At 36.2% G+C, this 21,382-nt stretch overlaps 3 protein-coding genes across 15 annotated transcripts in view; all 3 read left to right on the top strand.

Annotated features, from left to right (window-relative positions):
• The window catches only part of LOC140674880 (zinc finger and BTB domain-containing protein 8A-like), a 73,988-nt gene extending 61,590 nt beyond the window's left edge, over positions 1–12,398 (top strand). Inside the window, exon 5 of one of the 2 annotated variants that reach the window (XM_072908784.1) lies at positions 4,449–12,398. In XM_072908784.1, the coding sequence (XP_072764885.1) occupies positions 4,449–4,702 (254 nt within the window). In that variant the 3' untranslated portion in view covers positions 4,703–12,398. Of the gene's footprint in view, positions 1–101; positions 3,049–4,448 lie in introns of those variants that run through there. The other variant, XM_072908785.1, reaches the window with a different exon arrangement.
• Positions 12,399–14,174: 1,776 nt separating this feature from the next.
• Positions 14,175–16,878, top strand: LOC140674810 (methylthioribose-1-phosphate isomerase). Its single transcript, XM_072908621.1, has 6 exons — positions 14,175–14,268; positions 14,462–14,637; positions 14,997–15,244; positions 15,324–15,538; positions 15,607–15,815; positions 15,934–16,878. Exons 2-6 carry the CDS (start codon positions 14,503–14,505, stop codon positions 16,198–16,200), a joined length of 1,074 nt encoding a protein of 357 aa, XP_072764722.1. The 5' UTR covers positions 14,175–14,268; positions 14,462–14,502; the 3' UTR covers positions 16,201–16,878.
• A 540-nt stretch (positions 16,879–17,418) lies between these two features.
• Tmod (tropomodulin) overlaps positions 17,419–21,382 on the top strand; it is a 49,948-nt gene continuing 45,984 nt past the window's right edge. For 7 of the 12 annotated variants that reach the window (XR_012048279.1, XR_012048280.1, XM_072908607.1 and 4 more), the window contains exon 1: positions 17,420–17,811. Coding sequence is in view for 9 of the 12 variants with exons in the window: in XM_072908607.1 (XP_072764708.1) it covers positions 17,641–17,811 (171 nt within the window). In the remaining 3 variants the exon portion in view is untranslated. Of the gene's footprint in view, positions 17,812–21,382 lie in introns of all 12 variants that reach the window. The other 5 variants (XR_012048278.1, XM_072908605.1, XM_072908603.1 and 2 more) reach the window with 1 other exon arrangement.

The following is a 21,382-nucleotide window of genomic DNA, read 5'->3' as shown; positions in this document are numbered from 1 at the left end:
AAAAAACAGAAGCGGAAATAGAGCGATGACACGCTGTGCGTGGAGAGGGCGGGCTAATACGAGGCTTTGCTGACACTGTGGTTTCTGTTGTTGTGTTGCAGAGCTGAAAAATTGGCGGATATCACAGATATTTGCGAGACAGAGTAACAGCGACGAGAGGAGGCGGTGCTCGTTGTGCGGTAAGGTCGTGACGAACGTGCGCAATCATTATTACGTGCATTTCCCCGGAAAGTACGCCTGCTCGCTCTGCCCAGCGGTGTACACGCGCAGCGACACCCTGCTCACGCACACGCGTACCAAGCACGCGCGCGTGCACGCACAATAGCGCACGCATCGCGCGTACTTCAAGCTGCGAATCTAGTGCGGTTCGCGAGAGAGATCGCTTCTTCTTCTTTTTTTTTCCCCCCTGCTACTTCTCGCGAGACTCGCGAGTTTGATTGACGGATAAATCATTTGTAATTCCACGTGATACACACACACACATATATCGAAGGAACTTTATCATCTATCTGAACAAGATTATGTGTAAAAGACGGCAAATTTGTGAATATGAAGGGATCTTTGTGTCTGAAAGGATGAACGTATAACGATCTAATGATCGAACATCAATCTGCGAATCGAGGGAAGCGTATATTATAGTATCTGAGGATTGGAGAAACTGATTGTGAGTCACATGTTGCAGAAGGTAAACCGCTTCATTAAAAGCACTTTGTGAAATGTCAGAATGATCGTATACGGGCGCTCGCTTCCTCCCTTTCGAGCGATCGATAATTGACATTACATTTAGCACTATTAGACTCTCTCCTCTAGCGCTCTAGACATACCTGAGTTGATTACAATCGTAAAGACTTTGTGATTCCACCATGTAAATATTAGTCTTCACCTCTTTTTCCACCTCGTTACATTCTTTCTTTTTATCTTTCTTTTCTTCCGTCGACAACGGGAGTTGCCTGACGAACTAAGTGTTCGAATTTTGAGCTCTCGAATTTACATTGTATTTACACGAATTCATGTTTTTAATCTCCTTTTCGACTCGTTTATTCGAGCGAGCGTGAAGTAACTTGCAAGAGAATTCAATGTGTTTCCAGATGGTAGGATTTAAAAACTGATCGAAGAAAGAGTCGAGGTGGATAAAAGTGACAGTCTTCTCATTTCGCCTTTCCTATATTATGATTATTTTTATTAAATAATAAGTATGATAAAGGAGGAGGAATAAAAAAAGGCGAGAAATGTTCTTTGATGTTAAGTAGAATTTGTAACTGGTTTTCCCGCGAAAGATATATATAATTTAGCACAAAAACAATTTAACCTCCGTTAAGTTTAATTGCGAACGAATATAATTGTAATTAATATTAATAATTATTGATATTTTATGCGATACAGATATTTCCGTAATTACAGATGCATCGGTCTACAGATAATGTACAATATTATTATGAGTTATTCGCTCTCTATGTGTATAGATTAACATGTAAGAGAGTGGATATACTGTAATTATCGCATTTCCTGCACATGATAATTAATTATAATTCTCTCCCTTGACAAAGAATACAGCTAGGATGTCGATGGTGTCATATTTTTTGGAGCTTTAACCAATTAAATGAGATATACTTGATACTAAAAGATACTTTTAATATTAAATTTTCAGAACAGATGAAATATTCGTTTAACCTTTATTATATGCATATATATATATATAAGATTCATCTTGCATATTTAGATCAATAATCTTCCCAATTAAAACAAAATAGAGTTACATAGACACATAAAGATTCATGAATCTGCATCTTCTTATAATTATATACGAAATGTATATTGTGCCGAAAATGCACGTGTTCTTCCGTCAAAATGCCAAAGACAATTCGTGGATAAAGCGTGTTACATGTATTACATAGTATAAATGAATAATGACGATGTAATAAGCGTCTGTGTTAAGTTTTTCAAAGAGTAGAGAGTTTAACTTCATTTTTTTACTATTTGTACCTTTAAATCCCTCCGATTCCGACAAGATCGGATTCACGAGGGTTTTTCGTGTTATATATTGTGTTATCTCTCATTCCAAGTCTTTTTTGCGAAATCAAATGAATCAGCTTTTCGTGAGAAAAAGAACGAAATCATTTATCTTTGACATTCAAGAACAGAGGATGAAAATTATTGAAGGATCGATAACTCGAGGAATACTAAATAGCTCTCACGTTTTAACGAACAAGAACAAGTAATTCGAATCAGCTTTAGCGCGTACGTATGTACGGTTTAGATAGTACGACTAATGGCCAATTATATAAAGTTAAGTAGGATTGATAAGGGTTCTTTAAGAAATGTATCATAGATGTTTTATGAGACATATTAAATTAAAAGATGTATAATATATAAATATATACATTACATACATATATATATATAGTATGTATGAAATAAAGGAGTTGACATTACAATAATTTCGAAGATTTCAAACGATGAAACGTATGTCATTAACGTCATTCTAAACAATGCCATTCTGACTGTTGTGTAGATTTTAGATTTTATTACTATGCAACTGTGAATTGTCGCTTCATTCGCAGGTAATCCGTTTCGATAATCGATAAACTATGGGAAGGGCTGGAACAGCACTACAATGTCTTAATCAACTATTTCGATTATTCTCAAGTGCTCACGAGGAGTATTATCCTGTATTGAATAAGGGATAATTTATATGCAAATTGTTAAAGATTATATAATTTCCATATATAATTATTAAGGAACTCTGCAGGATAATCTTATAATTAGTTAGATTTATTTGCCAATTTTTTCAGATTATGAATTCCTGCCAATGTTTTCTTTATATTTATTGTTATTATATTATTTTATTAAATTATTACTCTTTAAATTATTTATTATTTTATAAATTATAACCTTATAGCCGTTCTGGAAGATTAAATTGCCCCTGTTTATGGACTTTGCTGACAATTGTATGTAAATTATTTTTATCAATACGTCGATGATTGCACTGATTAATAGCTGCAATAATTCGTTAGAACTTAATATATGGTTTGATAAAAATTAATAATATCGAGAGAGAGAGAGAGAGAGAGAGAGAGAGAGAGAGAGAGAGAGAGAGAGAGAAAATTTTGCAGTATTGTTCATAATTTTATTTTTATTATATTTTTTATTTTATTTACAGTTATTTATGCTATTAATATAACATTTTTAAAATGTTGTCTTTCAAACGTGTCTTAATATATTTAATCCCAACTTTTTGATCGCTTTGTATACACAATGCGCGTGAGACGATTCGAAAACTTTTTTAGTCATGCCATCGATGTTAAGAGCTTAACACAAACGTGTATACTTTCTGTGTTTGGTACGGATTATTGGAGACCGAGTTTCGTCCCGGGTAATCCCGCAATAACATCGGCAAATTCGGTTAAATGTTTTTTCCCTCCGGTTTCCACGTTACCGCATTGTCACTAAGGCATAGACATATATTTTAAAGAATCTTGAAAAATGTTTTAAACATATCCGATTAATATCCGGCGATTTTATTTTTATACATCGATTCGAAAATGCCAGTATCGTAAAATTTGAAGATCTCGAAGGATCTTGAAGTAGTCAAGAATCTCAGGAGGCGTAGAAGCGCACTATTCTCTGACTACCTTGACGTCTTCTTCGTGTTCCATCGTGGCATCGAGAACGTGAGTATAAATCTCGGAATGCTTGTGAAATATGTCTGCGCTTGTGAAAGAAATGATGAATATAGTGATCGTGCGTGTGGATGCGTTTTTACACATGACCAGACGCACTCGATCATTTCAGCTCACTGCTTGCCTCGTGACGTTTCTCTCAAAATTTTTCTCGCGTGCTCGAGAAACTTCTCAAAAGACGAATGTGCGCTATATAATGTTTACTTAATTTTGACTTAACATTATTTGAAAATTATAAATCCATTTTTTTGCTCGCTATATTTTACATATATTTCTAATACAAAAAATTAATTTATATTAAAAAAAAATCAAAATTTACATTATTCTGTATCGCTTAAAAAATTCATCTCTTCCTGTCTTATTATAGTCATAACTTTGAGTTATTTATGTTTGCTTTACGTAATTCTCTTTCGTTTCTCCAAGACATATATCAATTATTTGAAGTCACAAGAGAACGTTCACGTCACCAGCTCTTGATCCGCCAATTCATTAGACTGCCCAGAGACACTGACATCCGAACACTGCATCAAACGAAACCCACACAACCACCCACCGCACCGAAGGGTTCAAGAGTCTCCAAAGCTCAGCATCCTGAAGTCAAAGGATCCGATAATTAAAGGAGTCGGGGAACTACGACAGTAGTCTAAAAGGCTGTCGTAGATCCTAGACTTGTAGAAATCTTCGGATCTGAATGTTTCAGGATAGATTCACGGCTACGATGGCGTTGGTTGTGCACGAAGAGCATGTAGATGCTGTTGGGTTTTGCAGGTCCAATGCCGAGCGTGCCGGTCGGCCTCTCTTATCACGAGATGTTCGCCGTATCGCTTAACAGTCCGGCGCTGTGGAGATGCCGTGCCTGTGGGAAGCAGGTGACCAATCGCTGGCACCACTTCCACATACACACCGCGCAGCGCTCGCTGTGCCCTTATTGCCCGGCCACCTACAGCAGGATCGACACGCTGCGCTCGCACATACGCACCAAGCACAGGGAGATGCTGTTCGCCGGGAAGGGGTCCTTGTAGAGGACGGTGATTGCTCCGCGAAAGAAGCGACCGCCGTCACTTCCGCCGCCGCGTCTGCTCCAACGCCCGTTCGCGCCCTTCTTCGGTTTCGGGTTACCCTGACCGTCCCCCATGTCGCCGTACTCGGGATTTCGGAATCCATTCACCGAGTGGCGATAAAGCGAGAGGAGGGCTTGGACAGGTGACAAGTGTTTCGCGCGCGATTAAGAAGAACTTAAAGATTCGTGGATGTCGAAATTTTAATGGCCCGGGGAATCCTATTAGAATTATAAATTGTAGAAACTTCGATAAATTTGGAATTTTAAAATCATTTCTATCTAATCGGATTCCTAGCGTCTGAGAATCTGGGAGTTTCAAGGATCCTCAGGCCAAGTATCTTCCACGGGAAAAACGTTAAAAAGAAAGTGATTCCTCAAGCATTTTCGGCGGAAGTTGGACCAGTGATCGGCGCGATGGTATTGATTCGCGGGGCGAATCCGTTCGACCTCAATGGCCTCATTAGCGGTAATTATTCTCCGGTTAATCCGTTTGTCGCGTCTTCGGTGACAAGCTGCCGCACCGCTCTACGGAAAGACGAGAGCGACAGACTAAAAGGGACGGTTATCGATCACCGCGCCCTCGAAACTTCCGTCACATCTCGTCAGAGCGGTGGAAGGGCGGACGAGAAAATAAATAGGGCAAGGGGATCTATCGACGAGGTGCTCACGCGCTGACGGGCGGTATGGCTGGCACGAAGTCAGAATTTTGCGAGGACAATCGATCGATAAGTAACGCTTCGAATAGTTTTCGCAAAGAGCTGCATCTTGTTCGGTTCTCCCTCTCGTGTCTGCGGGACGGATTGCGAGAAACAGCAAAAACATTTTTAATATTATAGTTACTCATGTCATTTTCAATGTTTTTATGATACATTTTTTAAATTTTACGCCACCTGCTTTTAGGTTTTTAAAATTTGTTTTATTAAAAAACTTATTAAAAGAGGCATTTAAAAATTCTTTTTTTGAAGGATTTTTTTTTTTTTTGAGTTATTGTTTCTTAGTACCTTGAGCGCGCCACGTGGCACATTTCTTTCGTTTTACGATGATTCACTGATATTTCGAGCAATTTTGAAAAGCGGAAAGTTAATACAATTATTTATAAATAAATGATCCTTTGATTACATGTGAATCATGGTAAAATTGAAAAATTGATTCATAATTAACGTGATAATGATACTGATTAACACATTACATTAATACATATATTTTGTCGAATATGTGTGCGTTTCTAATGGTCCGCTTCCCAAAGATGTCGAATATTACACAAAATATTGCACATATGTCGCAGCCTTGTTGCTCAGTGGAATTTGTTCTATTTCCTTAGTTAATTTCGATCGAATCGTCTCTATCTGTCTTTGTCGATAATTCCGAAAGTGACTAAGAGTAAAAAAAAAAGCACAAATACACAAGAGAATGCGAGGTGGCACGCGAATACCCACCGCTTTCTAAGTAAAACGGTCTAATTAATATGCAATGGAAGGCTGAAACGCGCGCTGTGATTTTTGAACACCGAAAAAAGAAATTTTTCAAAGGGTACTACGAATTATCGTGATAGCGATCATTATCATTGTTACAAAGAGAAAATCGTATTAATCCTATTAATATTATTTCGTTAAACGCGACAATTAATAACCGTTTTTTTATAATTAATTCGCGTTACAGACGCAAACGGTCTACGTGTGAATGAACGAGAATGAGAGAAAGGTATATGTAGATTATACTACCAGTCCTCGGTATATGAAGACGAAAAATTATTAAATTTAACTGTTTATTTTTTTTATATTTTTATTTTAATCAGTTTCCATATTCAAGGTCTGGATTGAAAAATTTTATAGACAATTTTACAATTATTTTTTAGCTCGAAGAGACATTTTCAAATTTATTTTGCCTGTTTATTTTTATTTATAAATATTAAATTCTAATCCCACGACAGGTTCGATGTGCAATAAATTACAAGGAAAATTAAGGAGACTTACTTCTGAGAATACAAAGACGTGGGAATTTAATTAATTAATTAAAACGCAAATTGACGTCAGTCAATGTTCCCGCATTTGTCGTAGACCGAGGACGGCGGTAGATGAAACGCGCGACAGAGAGGTGCGTCTTGCACGTCCGTAATAGTATTACGTGCGTGTGCGCCGAGGTATGTATATATATTTGATGACGATGTATAGGGTTATGAGTGTCCGTCCCCTGCGGAAAATTCAAGCGTTCCATAATGGACGCGGATCGTCGTCGGCATCGAGCTCTCGGAAAGTAGTAAGTATCGAGAGTTGCCTGAATTCATATACTTTATCTGTGTGCATAAAGAATCAGACTGGCGTATCACGCTGGCTGATGGCTGATACATAAACAAGAGAGCGACTTTCGATCGAGACGACGAGACCGGACGCCTCGAGCTCTTCCACGAGGTGGTTCGATAACCGCGTTATCGGAGCGGTGCTCCCCGATATCGGACAGAGTATAAATCGAGGGTCCTCAAACTTTGCGCGATGCCTAGGAATTTTAAATGAATAAATGATTCGCCGTCGAGATTTCATAGTTTTTAAAATATTTCAATGCTTAGAGAGTTTCGAATCTTTTTGACTTTTTAATTATCTCGTCGCTGATGGACGGTTTGGAACTTGAGTATTTCAAACCCTTTGAGTATCGTATTTACGATATAAACAAGGAATGTAATTTAATAGAAAAGATTGCAATGTGCATTCTAAGTTATGCGAGTCTTATGAGAATGTAATGTTACGTTGTTTGAGGAAAACCCTCTTCCCGTTTTAGGACACTATTCGAAACGAAATGACGTTTCGTGAAAGAGGCGTCGAATCATTTCACAGATATATTCAAAATATTTCTCTTTGGACCAATACTCTTCATGTAATGAACGGTTGTAATCGCTGTCAAGGCTCGTAAAGTACCTAAGCAAACCTCATGCCGAGAGGAAAGTTTTTGATCGTGTGGTTCCTAAGTTTTATTCATAGCAAGCCAAGTCACAATGAGAATTATGTGATATATTAGGGGCGCGGTATATTTTTAAGGCCAATATAATTAACAGGGACGGACTGGCCCGATATCTCTTGGAAAATGGAAACGTAACATTCATTCAAATTAATCATCACTACGTGTGTATATGTAAGGCTTGCAAATTTGTCGAAAGGAGTTGTGCACCATTCTCTTAATAATCAATATCGATCGTTCGCGCGTGACAGTTCCACGTGAATTATAAGGATTAAGTATCTCGTGCGCTGGTACATCACATTTTATGCAATGTTAATTTTAATGAGTAACATTTTCTAATCGATTGAACGTGTATTAGTTAGATACTCGCCCTGTCAGCCAGTCCGTCCATGTCGATTTGCGTGTTACTAATATAATTAATATTCGCGAATGCGAGATAGAAAGTCGAGATGGATCGCGTGGCGATCTCATCTCATCTCAGCGTCGTCGTCGTCGTCCTCGTCGTCGTCCTCGTCGTCGTCGTAGGGAACGCGATTTATAATCGCGAAAGATGTACGTCGCCGCGACAAGTTGCTCCAATCTCGAATCTTTATTGTAAAAATAGGTGTAAATATCGGAAATTGGAGGATCGAGGGTGAGAGCGAACGATTCCGTTATTATTTACTAATTTTCTTTATGATAACGCATTTACGCGTAACGTTAGAAATTTGTCTCTAAGCATTTTTCGCAGAGTACATAAGTATCAGTTCGCTCGATTAAACCCTCGGCTAGTCTCAAGAATTCATACATTACAGTTTTTCAAGCGTATCTCTAGTGATCGCATTTCTAGTAGTGAGATTTTTATGTGAATTTTTTGTAGTACATTTTTATATCGTTTTGTTTATATTTATATCTTTCGGAGATATATTTTTGAATTTTGAATTGGAAGAGGGAGAAGGGGGACGATGATAAATATTTACGGTTGTGATAAAGACAGAATATTGAATATTGCGCACGGAGAAACGATTCATCTGCGAGACCGATTAAATTTCGTAAAGTTAATCCGAAAATTAAATCGAACGAGTTAAAGTCGCGCACGGCTTTCGCAGCGATGGTGATCTGTCTTCAGTTTGCCGATAATGAAAGTGAAGCGAGGGAGAATTCGCGCGACGTACACTTTTTTAATCGCTCGACGGTTCGCGCGTTCGATTTATAATGTTGCGTGTTCGATCGAATTATTAAATCTGAGCTGTTTTTGGGGCGAGATCATCCCGCTTCGTGCCTCGCCTGTCGCGCCTCGACGGGGTTCGTAACGGAAAGGGGGACACATGTACACGTTTCCCGTATTATTGTAAAAGACGAGGAGGAAAAGGGATGCGTCGCGAGACTGGAGTGGTATCATCTCGGTGATATGTCAAAATGGAATTGTGACGTTTCCTCGATCAGCGCAGATATGTCATACACGTCGATCCCATCGGAATCCTCCACACGACCAAAATGGAGCTAGGTATTTCATATACATAGGCTTACACGCGCATAACGTATATTACATAATACATATACATAGATAGTTAGATAGATATGAATGTATACGGGATGTATGTCACAAGAAGCGCGAATATTTTCCCGAGGCGAAGATTTTCAGCATATTTTCCTTTTCTTAGCGAGAGAGCTCGAGCATTTAAATTTAATAATATTTTTAATATTTAGATTCCGAGATTAAATATATTTTAATCGAATTTTTTATTGTCTCGTTACTTTATATTTCTGATTACTTTTACTCGAAATATATATATATATATATATATATATATATATATATTTTTTTTTTTTTAAGAGAAATTATATATGCTTCTGGTATGCACTTCTTGCGAAACATCTTGTATACTTATCACTGTGTTGGTGGTCTGGTATAGCGGAAATCGGGACTTCGAGCACTACTGTTTAATTTTTGCTCAAATTGCTGCGAACTTTTCCGATCGATCGATCCGCTGCGCGAGGCAAATATTGACTTCCTCAAATGTACGGCGATAGTTGAAGCGGATGTGACGCTTTTTACGTTCTTCCGAACTGCAATAGAGCAAGTTGGTAGCGACGTCGATTTGACACGACGAATTGCTTTCTGTCTTCCGTCTGTCTTTGCGCACCTTCTTTACAATTCTTTCAGACAACAGTCTATAGAGATACAAATATTCGAAAGAGTAAAGAAAGAGATCTTTGATATTTCGAGTATGTGATTCTGCGACTTTTAATAATATTCTAAACGGAATCCTTTGATCTGAAGAACAATTAAAAATCTTAAATTTTTCGATGTACAAGATCTCTCATTGCTTCATCATTAAAAATATTTAGAGTTTTATAATATTGACTAATTTAATCGTTCTTCTCTTTTCTACGTTGTAGGCACAATTAAAGACCAGAAAAGAATAATTATTGATAAACTAGAATTAATTAGTCCATTTAATCTGGCCTGGTCTATTTACATCTCAGCTTTTATTCTTGAGTCTTGGAATCGTACAATCTTTGCGACGAAGCGACAATCGTCGTGACGAATTATCTAACTTCGCTTTGCACAAAGAGATTCTGCAAAGATATAACGATCGAGAGTAGCCATTGTTGCGGATGCAACCTGTTTATCTCAACTACTATTTGTAATAAATGCTACAGTTCCTAGACGCTCTGAAGAAGCGATCTCTCGCAACTTGACCACCGACATTCGACCGAATTATCGCTCTTGATACCAAATGTTCCTTAAGTTGTTCTTTGCGGAAATACTCCTGTAAATAGTCAACGTCTACGATAGCCGAAACGCGATTAGTATGCGAGAAAGGTCGAATTAAAATGTGATAAGAAAGAGAGAAAGATCGAAATGAAAACGCTCTGCGAGCTCTACCGATCGCCGAGGCAACGGTTTTCAAAGTATACTAACGATAAGTTTCAAGAAAGATATTTTTTAAGATTTTATTTAAAATATGTTTATAAAAGAGATGCCATTTTAAAAATGCACATGTAATTGATTCTGATGGTGATTCTCTTGAGCCCTTTTAATTTTTTTTTCTTTCCGAAAATTTTAAAATCTTTACTGTCTTTTTATTTATATTTATTTTTAATCGAAAAATATTGAGTGTATTCTTTTATCCATCCTAAATTAATAAAATGTGATTTGTGTGACTAGTAAATTTTGGAACCTGGTGACCAACGGCGTATTCTCGTCACGACGGTTAGAATCGAACGCCAATTATTGCACACATACACACACACGTACACACGCTCGATGTAATTATAAATATCGATATCAATCTGTCAGTCTCGTGTCTCTTTGATGGTACTTAAGTGAAACGGCCCCTCGGGCCTTTATGCATTCAGCGGCGCAGCGTCGATAATGTTCTTTAAAAAAAAGCGAAGTATATAAGTTAATAATAATAAAAAAGAGTAAATAATTAAATAAATCTTTTCTCTCGTAGCACACGTTCCTCCTTTGGCCCGACATGCGACTCTCGAGCACAGATCTTTTGTACATAAAAAAAAAAAAAAAAAAAAAACGCGAACGCGGAGTCGCGGGTGCGACGCGCGCGAGAGGTAATAATTAATTAATTAATTAATTAACGCTCTGTCTTGTCGCAAGTTGTGAGCCGACCTTGCGTATAAACTCTTTGCTCGTTTATATGCGATGTATTTTTGTGAACAGTATTGAAAGTGCTACCATTGTACAGTTATCATACGGTAAATGTACTAATGATGTACCTATAATGTACATAGATATATTTAATTAAAGTGAATATGAATTTGTGTAATCCTCAGGTGCTCATTATCCATCTTCTACATTCCCGCTTCCAATCCGAAGATCCGAATTATCCCTGGATTCTGCGAGATTTATTACGTCGATGCGATCCACCTTGATTAACGTCATCTGTTTTGTCTTTGTCATGTTAACTTACCGGTAAGAGATGATAATAAGATAAATCATATTTAACTTATCGAAAATTCAGAACTATTTCATATGCAAGATTAATGTAAATTGTAAATTAAAGGAAAAATCGACTAATGAGTTTGTCTCATACGTTATCTCGATACGTTGTAATGTGTTTGTGGCACTAAGGTCAGATCGAGATAAGCGATAGTACCTCTACATTTAGCGCGAGAACGTTACGAGACATAATTATCTCCATAAAATATTCCAGACACATCGAGCTATATACTGCTATATTTATATTGTCATTTGAGTTGTTTAAAGAGATCTGCCGACGTAACGAGTCAGATAACGCCGAAACTACAAACATAGAGTAGTCGACGTACGAGTACGGTTGAAGTTGCCAAGGCTGCCGAAAAGAAATTGGTAGCGTTTTTCTTAAAGCAAAAATGTAAAAATCTTGCTTGTAACAATTTTTTTCTATCTTGTAAAAAATAAATTAATTCAAGAAAGAAATGAAGAATCTCTCTACGGTCTCTTTGGTCTCTTTGCAAAATTATAAAATCAATCGAAGCAATAGAAAGGTAAATTTAAACTAAACCCCGAGTCGAAAGATTACATGATCAATACTGCGGAATACGTTTCTGTCAATTTCTGTTAATCCGATCGTTTTTCCAAAGCTGCACAAAGGGACCATGAATCGAACTTTGCCGTCTCGATATGATAGCGGGAACATTTTAAAGCGCATTGTTTGATAGTGGATTAGGATTGACGTTTCCCGCGGTGCAATCGTTCAAAGGAGTCTGAGTCTATATATATATATATATATATATAGATATAGATATATACATACACACAGACATATATATATAGTATATATATATATATATATATATATATATATATATATATATATATATATATATATATGTGTGTATATACAGGCTAACAAACCTTTGCTGAAACTATTTTTGGATAAATTAAAAAAGTACAAGAAATCGGTCAATTTTATTAGCGTATAATACACAAATAATATTATAAAGAAATTTGATTATCAAATTGTACATTTTAAAAAATGTAAAAACAGTGATAAACAAATCGCTTTATATAGTTTTTGTATAATATGCTAATAAAATTAATAGGTTTTTGTAATAAACTTGAAATAGTTTAATTTTCTAAATTCCGTCAATAAAATCCTTCCATAGATATATTTATTTGTTTATAAATAACAATCGAATAGTTTTAGCAACTTTTTCATTGATATCTTGCATAAAAATTCGTCGTATATATACATACATGACGAATTTTTAAATTATATATATATATATATATATATATATATATATATATATATATATATATATATATATATATATATATATATAGAACGATTTTACAAAGCGCGGTTGCAGTTAACCACATTCGATTTTGCATATAATATGCGAGACCGCGTGTCGACGCGGCCTGACATTTGCACGTAAAAATTGCGCCGTGAGAGACGGTAAATGGAATTATGTCAGGGCGATTTCAAAAGCGAGACAAAACGCATTTCGTCTCGTCTACTTGAGAAATGCACTCTTTCTCAAACATTTTGCCACACCGTCTTATACCGAACGAGTGAGTTTCTTCGTGCTTGCTGCTTCTTCTTCATCTTCTTTTTCCTCGGTATCTTCGTCAGACTTTACGGCGCACGTGACTCGGAAGTGAAACGATCGACGAGGACCAAGCGGAAATACCGAACAAACGCCATTCTACGTGCGATACATGCAAATTCAAGAAAATAAGAGCAAATATTTGCAATTTCAAGAAATTAATAGCAAAAATAAGTCAACTAACGCTTTGCGCGGTCATTCAAGCTTCAAAATGCATTTAAGAACTGTTCGCTTCTGGATTATCGGAGATGATATAAAGTCGAGATAATACGTGTGAAAGATAATAAAAACTGTTCTCATCTGAAACTGTATCTCTCGATTTGTAATATGCATTCTTTAAATAGTAAATTGATTTCTAAAGAGAAAGATCCTAGAGAGAGAATAAATATAAAGCATTTCAATGAAAAATATATACTGATGGACTATTATTTTTATATAATAAATTTATGATTCAAGGAAACCGAATTTAAATAAATGCGATGGTTAACAGTAATCTATTAATACTGTATTTTTAAAAAAGAAAAAATTTATTCGACAAATATTAAATATTTTCGTTTAAAGAGATCTACTTTTCTTAAATAAAATATTTCTTAAAACATCTTTAAAATTAGGACGTTATCAGGCAAATTAGACTTTAATATCTATTTTGAACTGTCATGAAATTTCAAGATAGACGAAATGACGAGCGAATAAAGTGCTTCTCTTGCTATTATCAATAATGTTATGCAATACTCTCGAAGATAACATGACACGCTTTTGTGTGCGTGGGGAGAACAAGGACGCGTTCGGAAATTCTATGCGTAGAATAAAGTTGCTTTTACTCAACCAATAAGCAGCAAAGATTTCTTTATCCTGATTGGTCAATCAAATGTTACGCTTCTCGAGGAGGGTTTCCGAACAAATTAGGTAAGAGAGAAGGGGAGATTTAGTTATAATCTCGTTCGCCAGATGACGCGTTATAACACGGCGTTCGGCAGAACAGCTGTTCACAATCAGTTGTCGTCTTGTCAACACTCGGCATATTTATTGGATCCAAAGGTAACAGCCAGTCACGTTTGATCGCTTTTAAGTGGCTTATTTTGCTCATAATTCATAATTCATAATTCGTATTTCGCGCATTCAGATTTCGAAGTCTAACAATTTTATCGCTTTACTCCACCCCGGTCAAAGTAGATTTTCCTTGCGGTTCGTTCATTTAATAAATTCAAATTGTTTTTTTTTTTGTGTCCAGCTGTAACGCCTGTTGAATACAGATTATCCTAAGAGATCAGGATGCCTCTAGAAACGATAAAATATGAGAAGTCTGAGGGGCTGGAAATTCTAGATCAGACATTATTGCCAGCGACCACCCAATATATTCAGGTCCGAAATGTTGAGGATGGTTGGAATGTCATCAATAAGATGCAGGTAAACTTGTGAATGTTTTTCGAGATATTTCATGATATTTGTAATGGATAAATTATCTAATATTGACATAAAACATAATAAAATAATGTTACACACTCACTATAGCTTTCATTGATTATTATCAAAACTATTTTTTAATAATGTGTCTTTTCTTAATTTATATCGAGATTTATATCATTCTTATACTTTGTATTCATGTGTTTTGTCAGCTTGAAAATAAACAAAAATTATAACTCGTTAATTATTTGCATAAATATGACACATATCATTATATTATATATTTAAAATCTTTAATAACATGAGAAATATGTATATGTTTATACAGTTATTTATATGTATTTTTAATTTTTGTAATATAGGTACGAGGTGCACCAGCCATAGCCATTGTAGGCTGTCTCAGTTTAGTAGAGGAAATTATTCGACAGCGAACTATATGGTCATTTAAAGATAAAAAAGATTTTTATTATTTTATTGAGAATAAATTGAATTATCTTGTATCTGCACGTCCCACTGCTGTGAATATGAAAAAAGCAGCCGACAAGCTCATAAAAATGGCAAATGATTTTTGCGATGATGATAATTGCACATTATTTAATATGATAAAAGGGTATATTCTCATCGCTTTATAATCTTGGAGAAACATCTAAACAGTATGATTTATATCTCAGCTTGACATTGTATTATAGAATTACACTAGAGATAAGAGGAATGCTCAGCAAGGATGTGCAAGACAATAAAGCAATTGGAAATTTTGGTGCGACGGAAATTCTAAACTTGAATGACGTACCCAAAGATGGTTTTGTCAGAATCCTGACACACTGTAATACCGGAAGTCTCGCTACCGCGGCATACGGCACAGCTTTAGGCGTTATCAGATCTCTTCACGAAAAAGAAAAGCTCGGTAAATATAGCCTATTTTCTCAAAGACGCTCGCGTTATCTTGGTTAAATAATTAAGCTATTTTTTCAGAGCACGTCTATTGCACCGAGACTAGGCCGTTCAACCAAGGTGCCCGTTTAACTGCTTACGAATTAGTGCACGATAATATACCAGCGACTTTGATTTGCGACAACATGGTCGCTGCCGTATTGAAAACAAAACGGATCACAGCGATTGTGGTGGGTGCGGATAGAGTCGCCATGAATGGCGATACAGCCAACAAAATTGGGACTTATCAGGTAAATCTTATTTAAATGTCATAGATAGATTAACGAACGATATTAGTTTAAAAATAATTTGTTTACCTTGAACAATACAATAATATGACATTTACATATCTATCTGTACTGATTACAGATTGCGATTCTCGCCAAATATCATAATGTCCCTTTCTACGTGGCTGTTCCAAGGACATCCATGGACGTTAATATGCCTAACGGTGATAACATAATTATCGAGGAGCGATCTGAAAAAGAAATAACTCATATGAACAACGTGAGAATCGCAGCAGAGGGAATAAAATGTTGGAATCCAGCATTTGATGTGACACCAGCGAATTTAATTACCGGTTACATTACGGAAGTTGGTGTATTGCAGCCACATGAGTTTTCACAACACATGTGAAAAAGAAGGCGAGAGTGGATGCACACATAAAATATTTGTTAGTTAATAAAAAAATATATACGTTTACGGATACATTTATGGTGTATACCAATTATAAATATCAAGATGCGAAACTGTTTAATTCCGTAAGTACTGCGCCATTGTAGAAAAACGATTGTATGATATAAAAATTCAGGGAAATCAATTATATATTTAAAGAATTATTCAGGGCCGTCATTACAATCATGGTAGGTAACCATGATACTTACCAGGTCTTACTGCAGTGTAGATATGGAATTCCATATTGGAATCTATATAAAAAATAATTTTTTCAGTGAAGAAAATTTCTTAAAATAGTTGCAGTTTGCCTTAAAGCTTTATATATATTTTATTGCTAATGAATATTGTACAAAAATTGCATTAACAAATATGTAATTCTACCTCGCGTCACTGACTGATGATCAGGTCTTGAAGAAAAACGTAATGACGCCCCTGGTTAGATTATAAAACTATAATTCAAGAGAGGCTATAAGATTAAAAAACTATTGTAGTGTTTTATAGATGCGATTTCAGTATTTGTTGAAATTACATTTGTACAATGCTTTGATTGAATTTCTAAGGATATTATTGTAATACTACGATATATTGTCATGCCATATACGCTAAGAGATTTGTATTGAACTTTTAAAGATTTATATTGAATAAAAAGAACATATTTTGTTATATATATCTTTGTATGATGTTCGAAATGCGTATGACTTATCATTACGATATTGCTATGGAATATTGTAATACACGAAATTCAAATATTTAGTTTATGAGTTATTAGATATGCGATTATAAATTCCTCGGTCCTAAATCCCTTAATCTGTGAATTATCAAATAGTTGTATTATATGGCACTTCGAATCTCTCAACATCCTTGGAAATATTTCAATCCTTTCCAATTTAATCCTTAGAAATTCTATCACAATTCTCAAAGTAACAGATTAATTTATTTTATAACATTCTTTAACTGTAAAAGAGTGTCTGCTTTTTATCGCATATATATATTTTTATGTTTATATTCAATTTGCAGTTTGCGCAGTAACACATGATAGACGCTCTAGCCTGCCCGAGTCTATCCGAGTGATCTCTGATACCAACAAGCATCGTCGATACGTGTTCCTACGGGAGAACACGAGGTTCTATTTTCGAAAGAGGTGCAGCGTGGGATACTGTTCGCATCGCGGGGTTTCCGCGGCGCGGTGCTTAGTACCGTCAGCCTCGTCGTTTCGCGCGGAACTTGGACGCCCGGAATAGTTCCGTCGGGCGCTGTAAAAGTTTTTTGCCGCACGCCGAAATCGGAACGCGGCTGGTGGCCGCGTAGTAGACAGACCGTGGTGTTTGTCGCTGCCTCCCGTAGCCGTGCCTTCGCAGCAAGACCTCTCCGAGATCTCGGAAACATATTTCTCAATTCCTGATGGAAGTGGACACGGAGAACATCAGGATGGACGAGACGAACGCGCTAAGGAGGACTGATGACGGCGTCATCAACAGGAACAATAATGACGAGGCGCCAACCGTCGAGGAGACTTATGAGATTACTACTACCAGGCGCAAAACTATTCGCACCAGCTATAAGATCCAGGAGGTAAGTTGTCAACGACAATTGCTCATATGATGTCCGCGATCACCGTAACTGTCGAGGTAACTGCCGGGCGTCACAGCGTGGGCGTTTATGTCGCTGCTACATGTCGGGGGATTGTGTAGCGGATAGATTTAGGAGGATAACATATGTGAGAGCAATGAGTTCAGCACATTTAGAAATGAAAGCGCGAACTGTTTTATTTCTTGCTAAATAAAAATTAATTAATTAATTAATTGGGTTTCTATATAACGGAGGAAATCTTTGCGCTCTGAGATTTAGTAAAATATATATTTTTATTAAGGCAATATTTAAGCTCTACAAATTTTAACGAAGAATCCTTGCATCTGATAACTGAGATTTAAATGAAAGAATCTCAATAAAACTAAAAGCTTCATGTATCAATGAAGTTTAAAAAATAATTTTTATAAATAGAGGCTATAGAAAATGAGAGAAGACCTAAATATATGTATATACATATATTTCGCTCTACAATGTTGATTGTGTCTGTAATTTATTTTAGAGTTTAGAGTGCGCTGTGGATATTATTAGTATCGTTCAATTATACTGCAGACGATAGATTGTCCAGAAGATCGTATAAATTAGTAACCTGTTTCATCAATGTTTATTATTACGTATATCCAGAGAAACGCGAGCATTCGATGCAGTCGTAGAACGCAACGGAAAATTCATCGGGCAAATGCGTAAAAGTCATTTCATGTGTAATTTACCTACCTAAATATTGGACTACCTATCGTTTATTTATCGTTTCGCGCCCACTGTAGTATGATTCATTGATATACTGAGTTCAACTTTAACGCGAAGCTTGTAAATTGCAAAGTTTTTTCCGCGATCTTGCATTGTGGACGAACTTGTATTCTTCGCTCGTTAAAAGAGAGGATCCGCTGTCCCATGAAAAACAAACGGCCGCGATTCTACGTCATTGTCAGGACGACGATTTTAGAACTGGCAACGAACTCTCTTCGAACGCAGAAACGACGAACGACTCGTAAATGAACGGCTGACGACCGTTTGCGATCGGGACTTCCGATGAACAATATATATTCGCGTTTGCGTCTTCCTATTTTACGTGTAGCACACAATGTCGTAAATCTATCTAAAAACATTGTTATTTCGATAAAAAAAAACAAAAATCTGAAAATTAATATTATAAACATTTTGTATTAAAAATTAAATATTGATAACGTAAGTTGTTTCCATAAATAATAAAATATGAAATATAAATAATGTAAAATATAAAATATAAATAATTTTAATCTACTAGAGTGTCAGTTCTATCAGCTTGTTTTAAAGCTTTTATTTAAACTGACAAAAGATATAAATAGATCGAAATTATGTATATTATATTAATATTAAAAAATCTCAGAAAATTAATGTCTCCGAAAAAAGCTTGATATAGAAAGAATAAGTTTTATAATATTGGTAAAGACAATATCGATAATTATTGAAAAACAGATTTAAAACATCAAAATACAAATGTGCTCGCAAACTGTTTACATAGCAATGAAAATTTCAAAATTCTTGGCGTAGGTATGAATGTCATTTCAACGATGTTACGCTAAATTAACTAAAGAACTCGTTTAGTATGAATTATGAGCGCGTACTGAACAGACTAAGATTTCCTGAAAAAAATAAAGAGAGAAAGCATTGGTGTGAATGATAGTCGCGAAAAAAAAAAATTAATTGCAAAGATGATTTTAATTGAAAAAAAAAGAGAGCGCGGTGAAAGAGGGAGAGATCGTCCGTTCTGTAAAAACGTATCATGGAACGAATATGATCGCGTTGTAAACTTGGTCTTGTTTTCCGCTTGTAACATAATTAGCGGTCACAAAGCTGCTACTACGATTCTACGTTTAAACGAGAAACGGCGCTTCGTTAAAGCGAAGCGTCTAAATTGTAGTCCACTTTGTCGAGGATGGCACGTGACAGCATAAATTTCACCGGCGATCTGCTTTCGTGAAAGCTACGATCTGTTTCCTCCGGTGCTTGATGAAGATGCTCGCTTTTCGAACACCCTGTTGCAACACGACCATAGAAATTTAATCCGCGCATCTAATTTTGAATTAGTACGTGTCCTGCCAACTGTGCATTTCGTCTACGCGATTCGCCATATCCAAAATTTGGAGAAATAACGAAACTTGTAAACATATCGCGCACGCAAAGACGATAAATTATTCGTAGAAAGATACTTTGCATGCGTGAAATCGTGCGATAGTATATTTGTCAACGTTAGGATTTCCGACGTGAATAATATTATCTCGATATTAAACGCTTAGTTTATGCGACATTTTTGGAAAACCTTGGATTTTCTACATTGTATTTCCAGACTCAATTGCACATCCAAGGCGATCTAGCAATAATTTTCTGTGAGTGATGTACACGTCCAAGGCGATCTAGCAATAATTTCTCGCGAATGATGTACGATTCTTCGATGATCGTTCGCCGAAGTCTCGTCTCGACCTCGATGCTATTTTAAAAGTACGTCAACTGCTCGATCGTTCTATTCTGCAAAGTCTGTGGAAGCGAACAAATGGCTGGATTTGAATATCGATGCCGCTTTTAAGTCACGGATAATGGCGCCTCTTGTGTGTCTCTCGATTTTATAAATACGAAGAAAGACGGGGTTCGTGTTATGAAAAACTCCATCAGTTTCTGGGTTGACGTACGTTGAAAATGATTGCCGGAATATTTCGTTGGACATGATGTAAAGTGACGGTTAGGTAAATTCAGCTCGCCATGGACGAAATGCGCGGAAACGCGAATGGACGTTCACGAAACTAACTGGACAAGATGTCAAACTCCACAGCGTACAAACTTAGCGAACGTATGCTCGTTCAAGGCGCGATTACTTGACGCTAACGTTTAAACACAGGGGTAAAAGACTGGCGTTCCACTCGGTGTGAATCGTCTCAACGACGATATTATATGTAGAAACTAGAGACATTTTAACCGACTGGCTGAAAGCAAACTAAAAGTGAACCAATAAGATGAGTTTTCTCCGTGGCAGCTGTTGTGCATAACGTAGAGAAACGTCGGCGAATCATTCGGGAAGGAGTCTTAAAGGGAACGGAAATCAGTTTAAGTGTCACGAACGTGGAGTTTGGAAATGTTAACATTCGGAAAACCAAAGTCGATCCGAGCAATAATTTATTCAGGAATATACAGAAATATTTGTTTGATATTTAGAATTATTATCAAACTAAAAATGCATTTTTTAAATCATTAATCTTCTAGATTTCAAAATCGTGATTGAGTTCTTTCGATTAATTAGATTTCATTGAAACACAATTATTTAATCCAAATAAGGCCAAGGAATCTATCATTCAAATTCAGGGCGAGAAAAGTAGAGACAGATTTTAATTGAAATGACAAGTATTTTCCAACTCTCGTCAAATGCTTTTTGTGAAACTTATGCTTTATGCACAAACGGCCAATGAAAGGAAACAGCTTGACAGTCGGATATAGAATTGTGAGAGAAATAGAAAGAAGAAAAGTCATATAGCGAGAAGGAGAAAATACGAGTCGCCTATAAACTCGACGACCTATTTTCGTAGTC

The sequence above is a fragment of the Anoplolepis gracilipes genome, chromosome 16, assembly GCF_047496725.1.
Source record: "Anoplolepis gracilipes chromosome 16, ASM4749672v1, whole genome shotgun sequence".
NCBI lineage: Eukaryota > Metazoa > Arthropoda > Insecta > Hymenoptera > Formicidae > Anoplolepis > Anoplolepis gracilipes.
The sequence above is the reverse complement of the archived record's forward strand: the minus strand, read 5'-3'. Positions and strand labels throughout refer to the sequence as shown.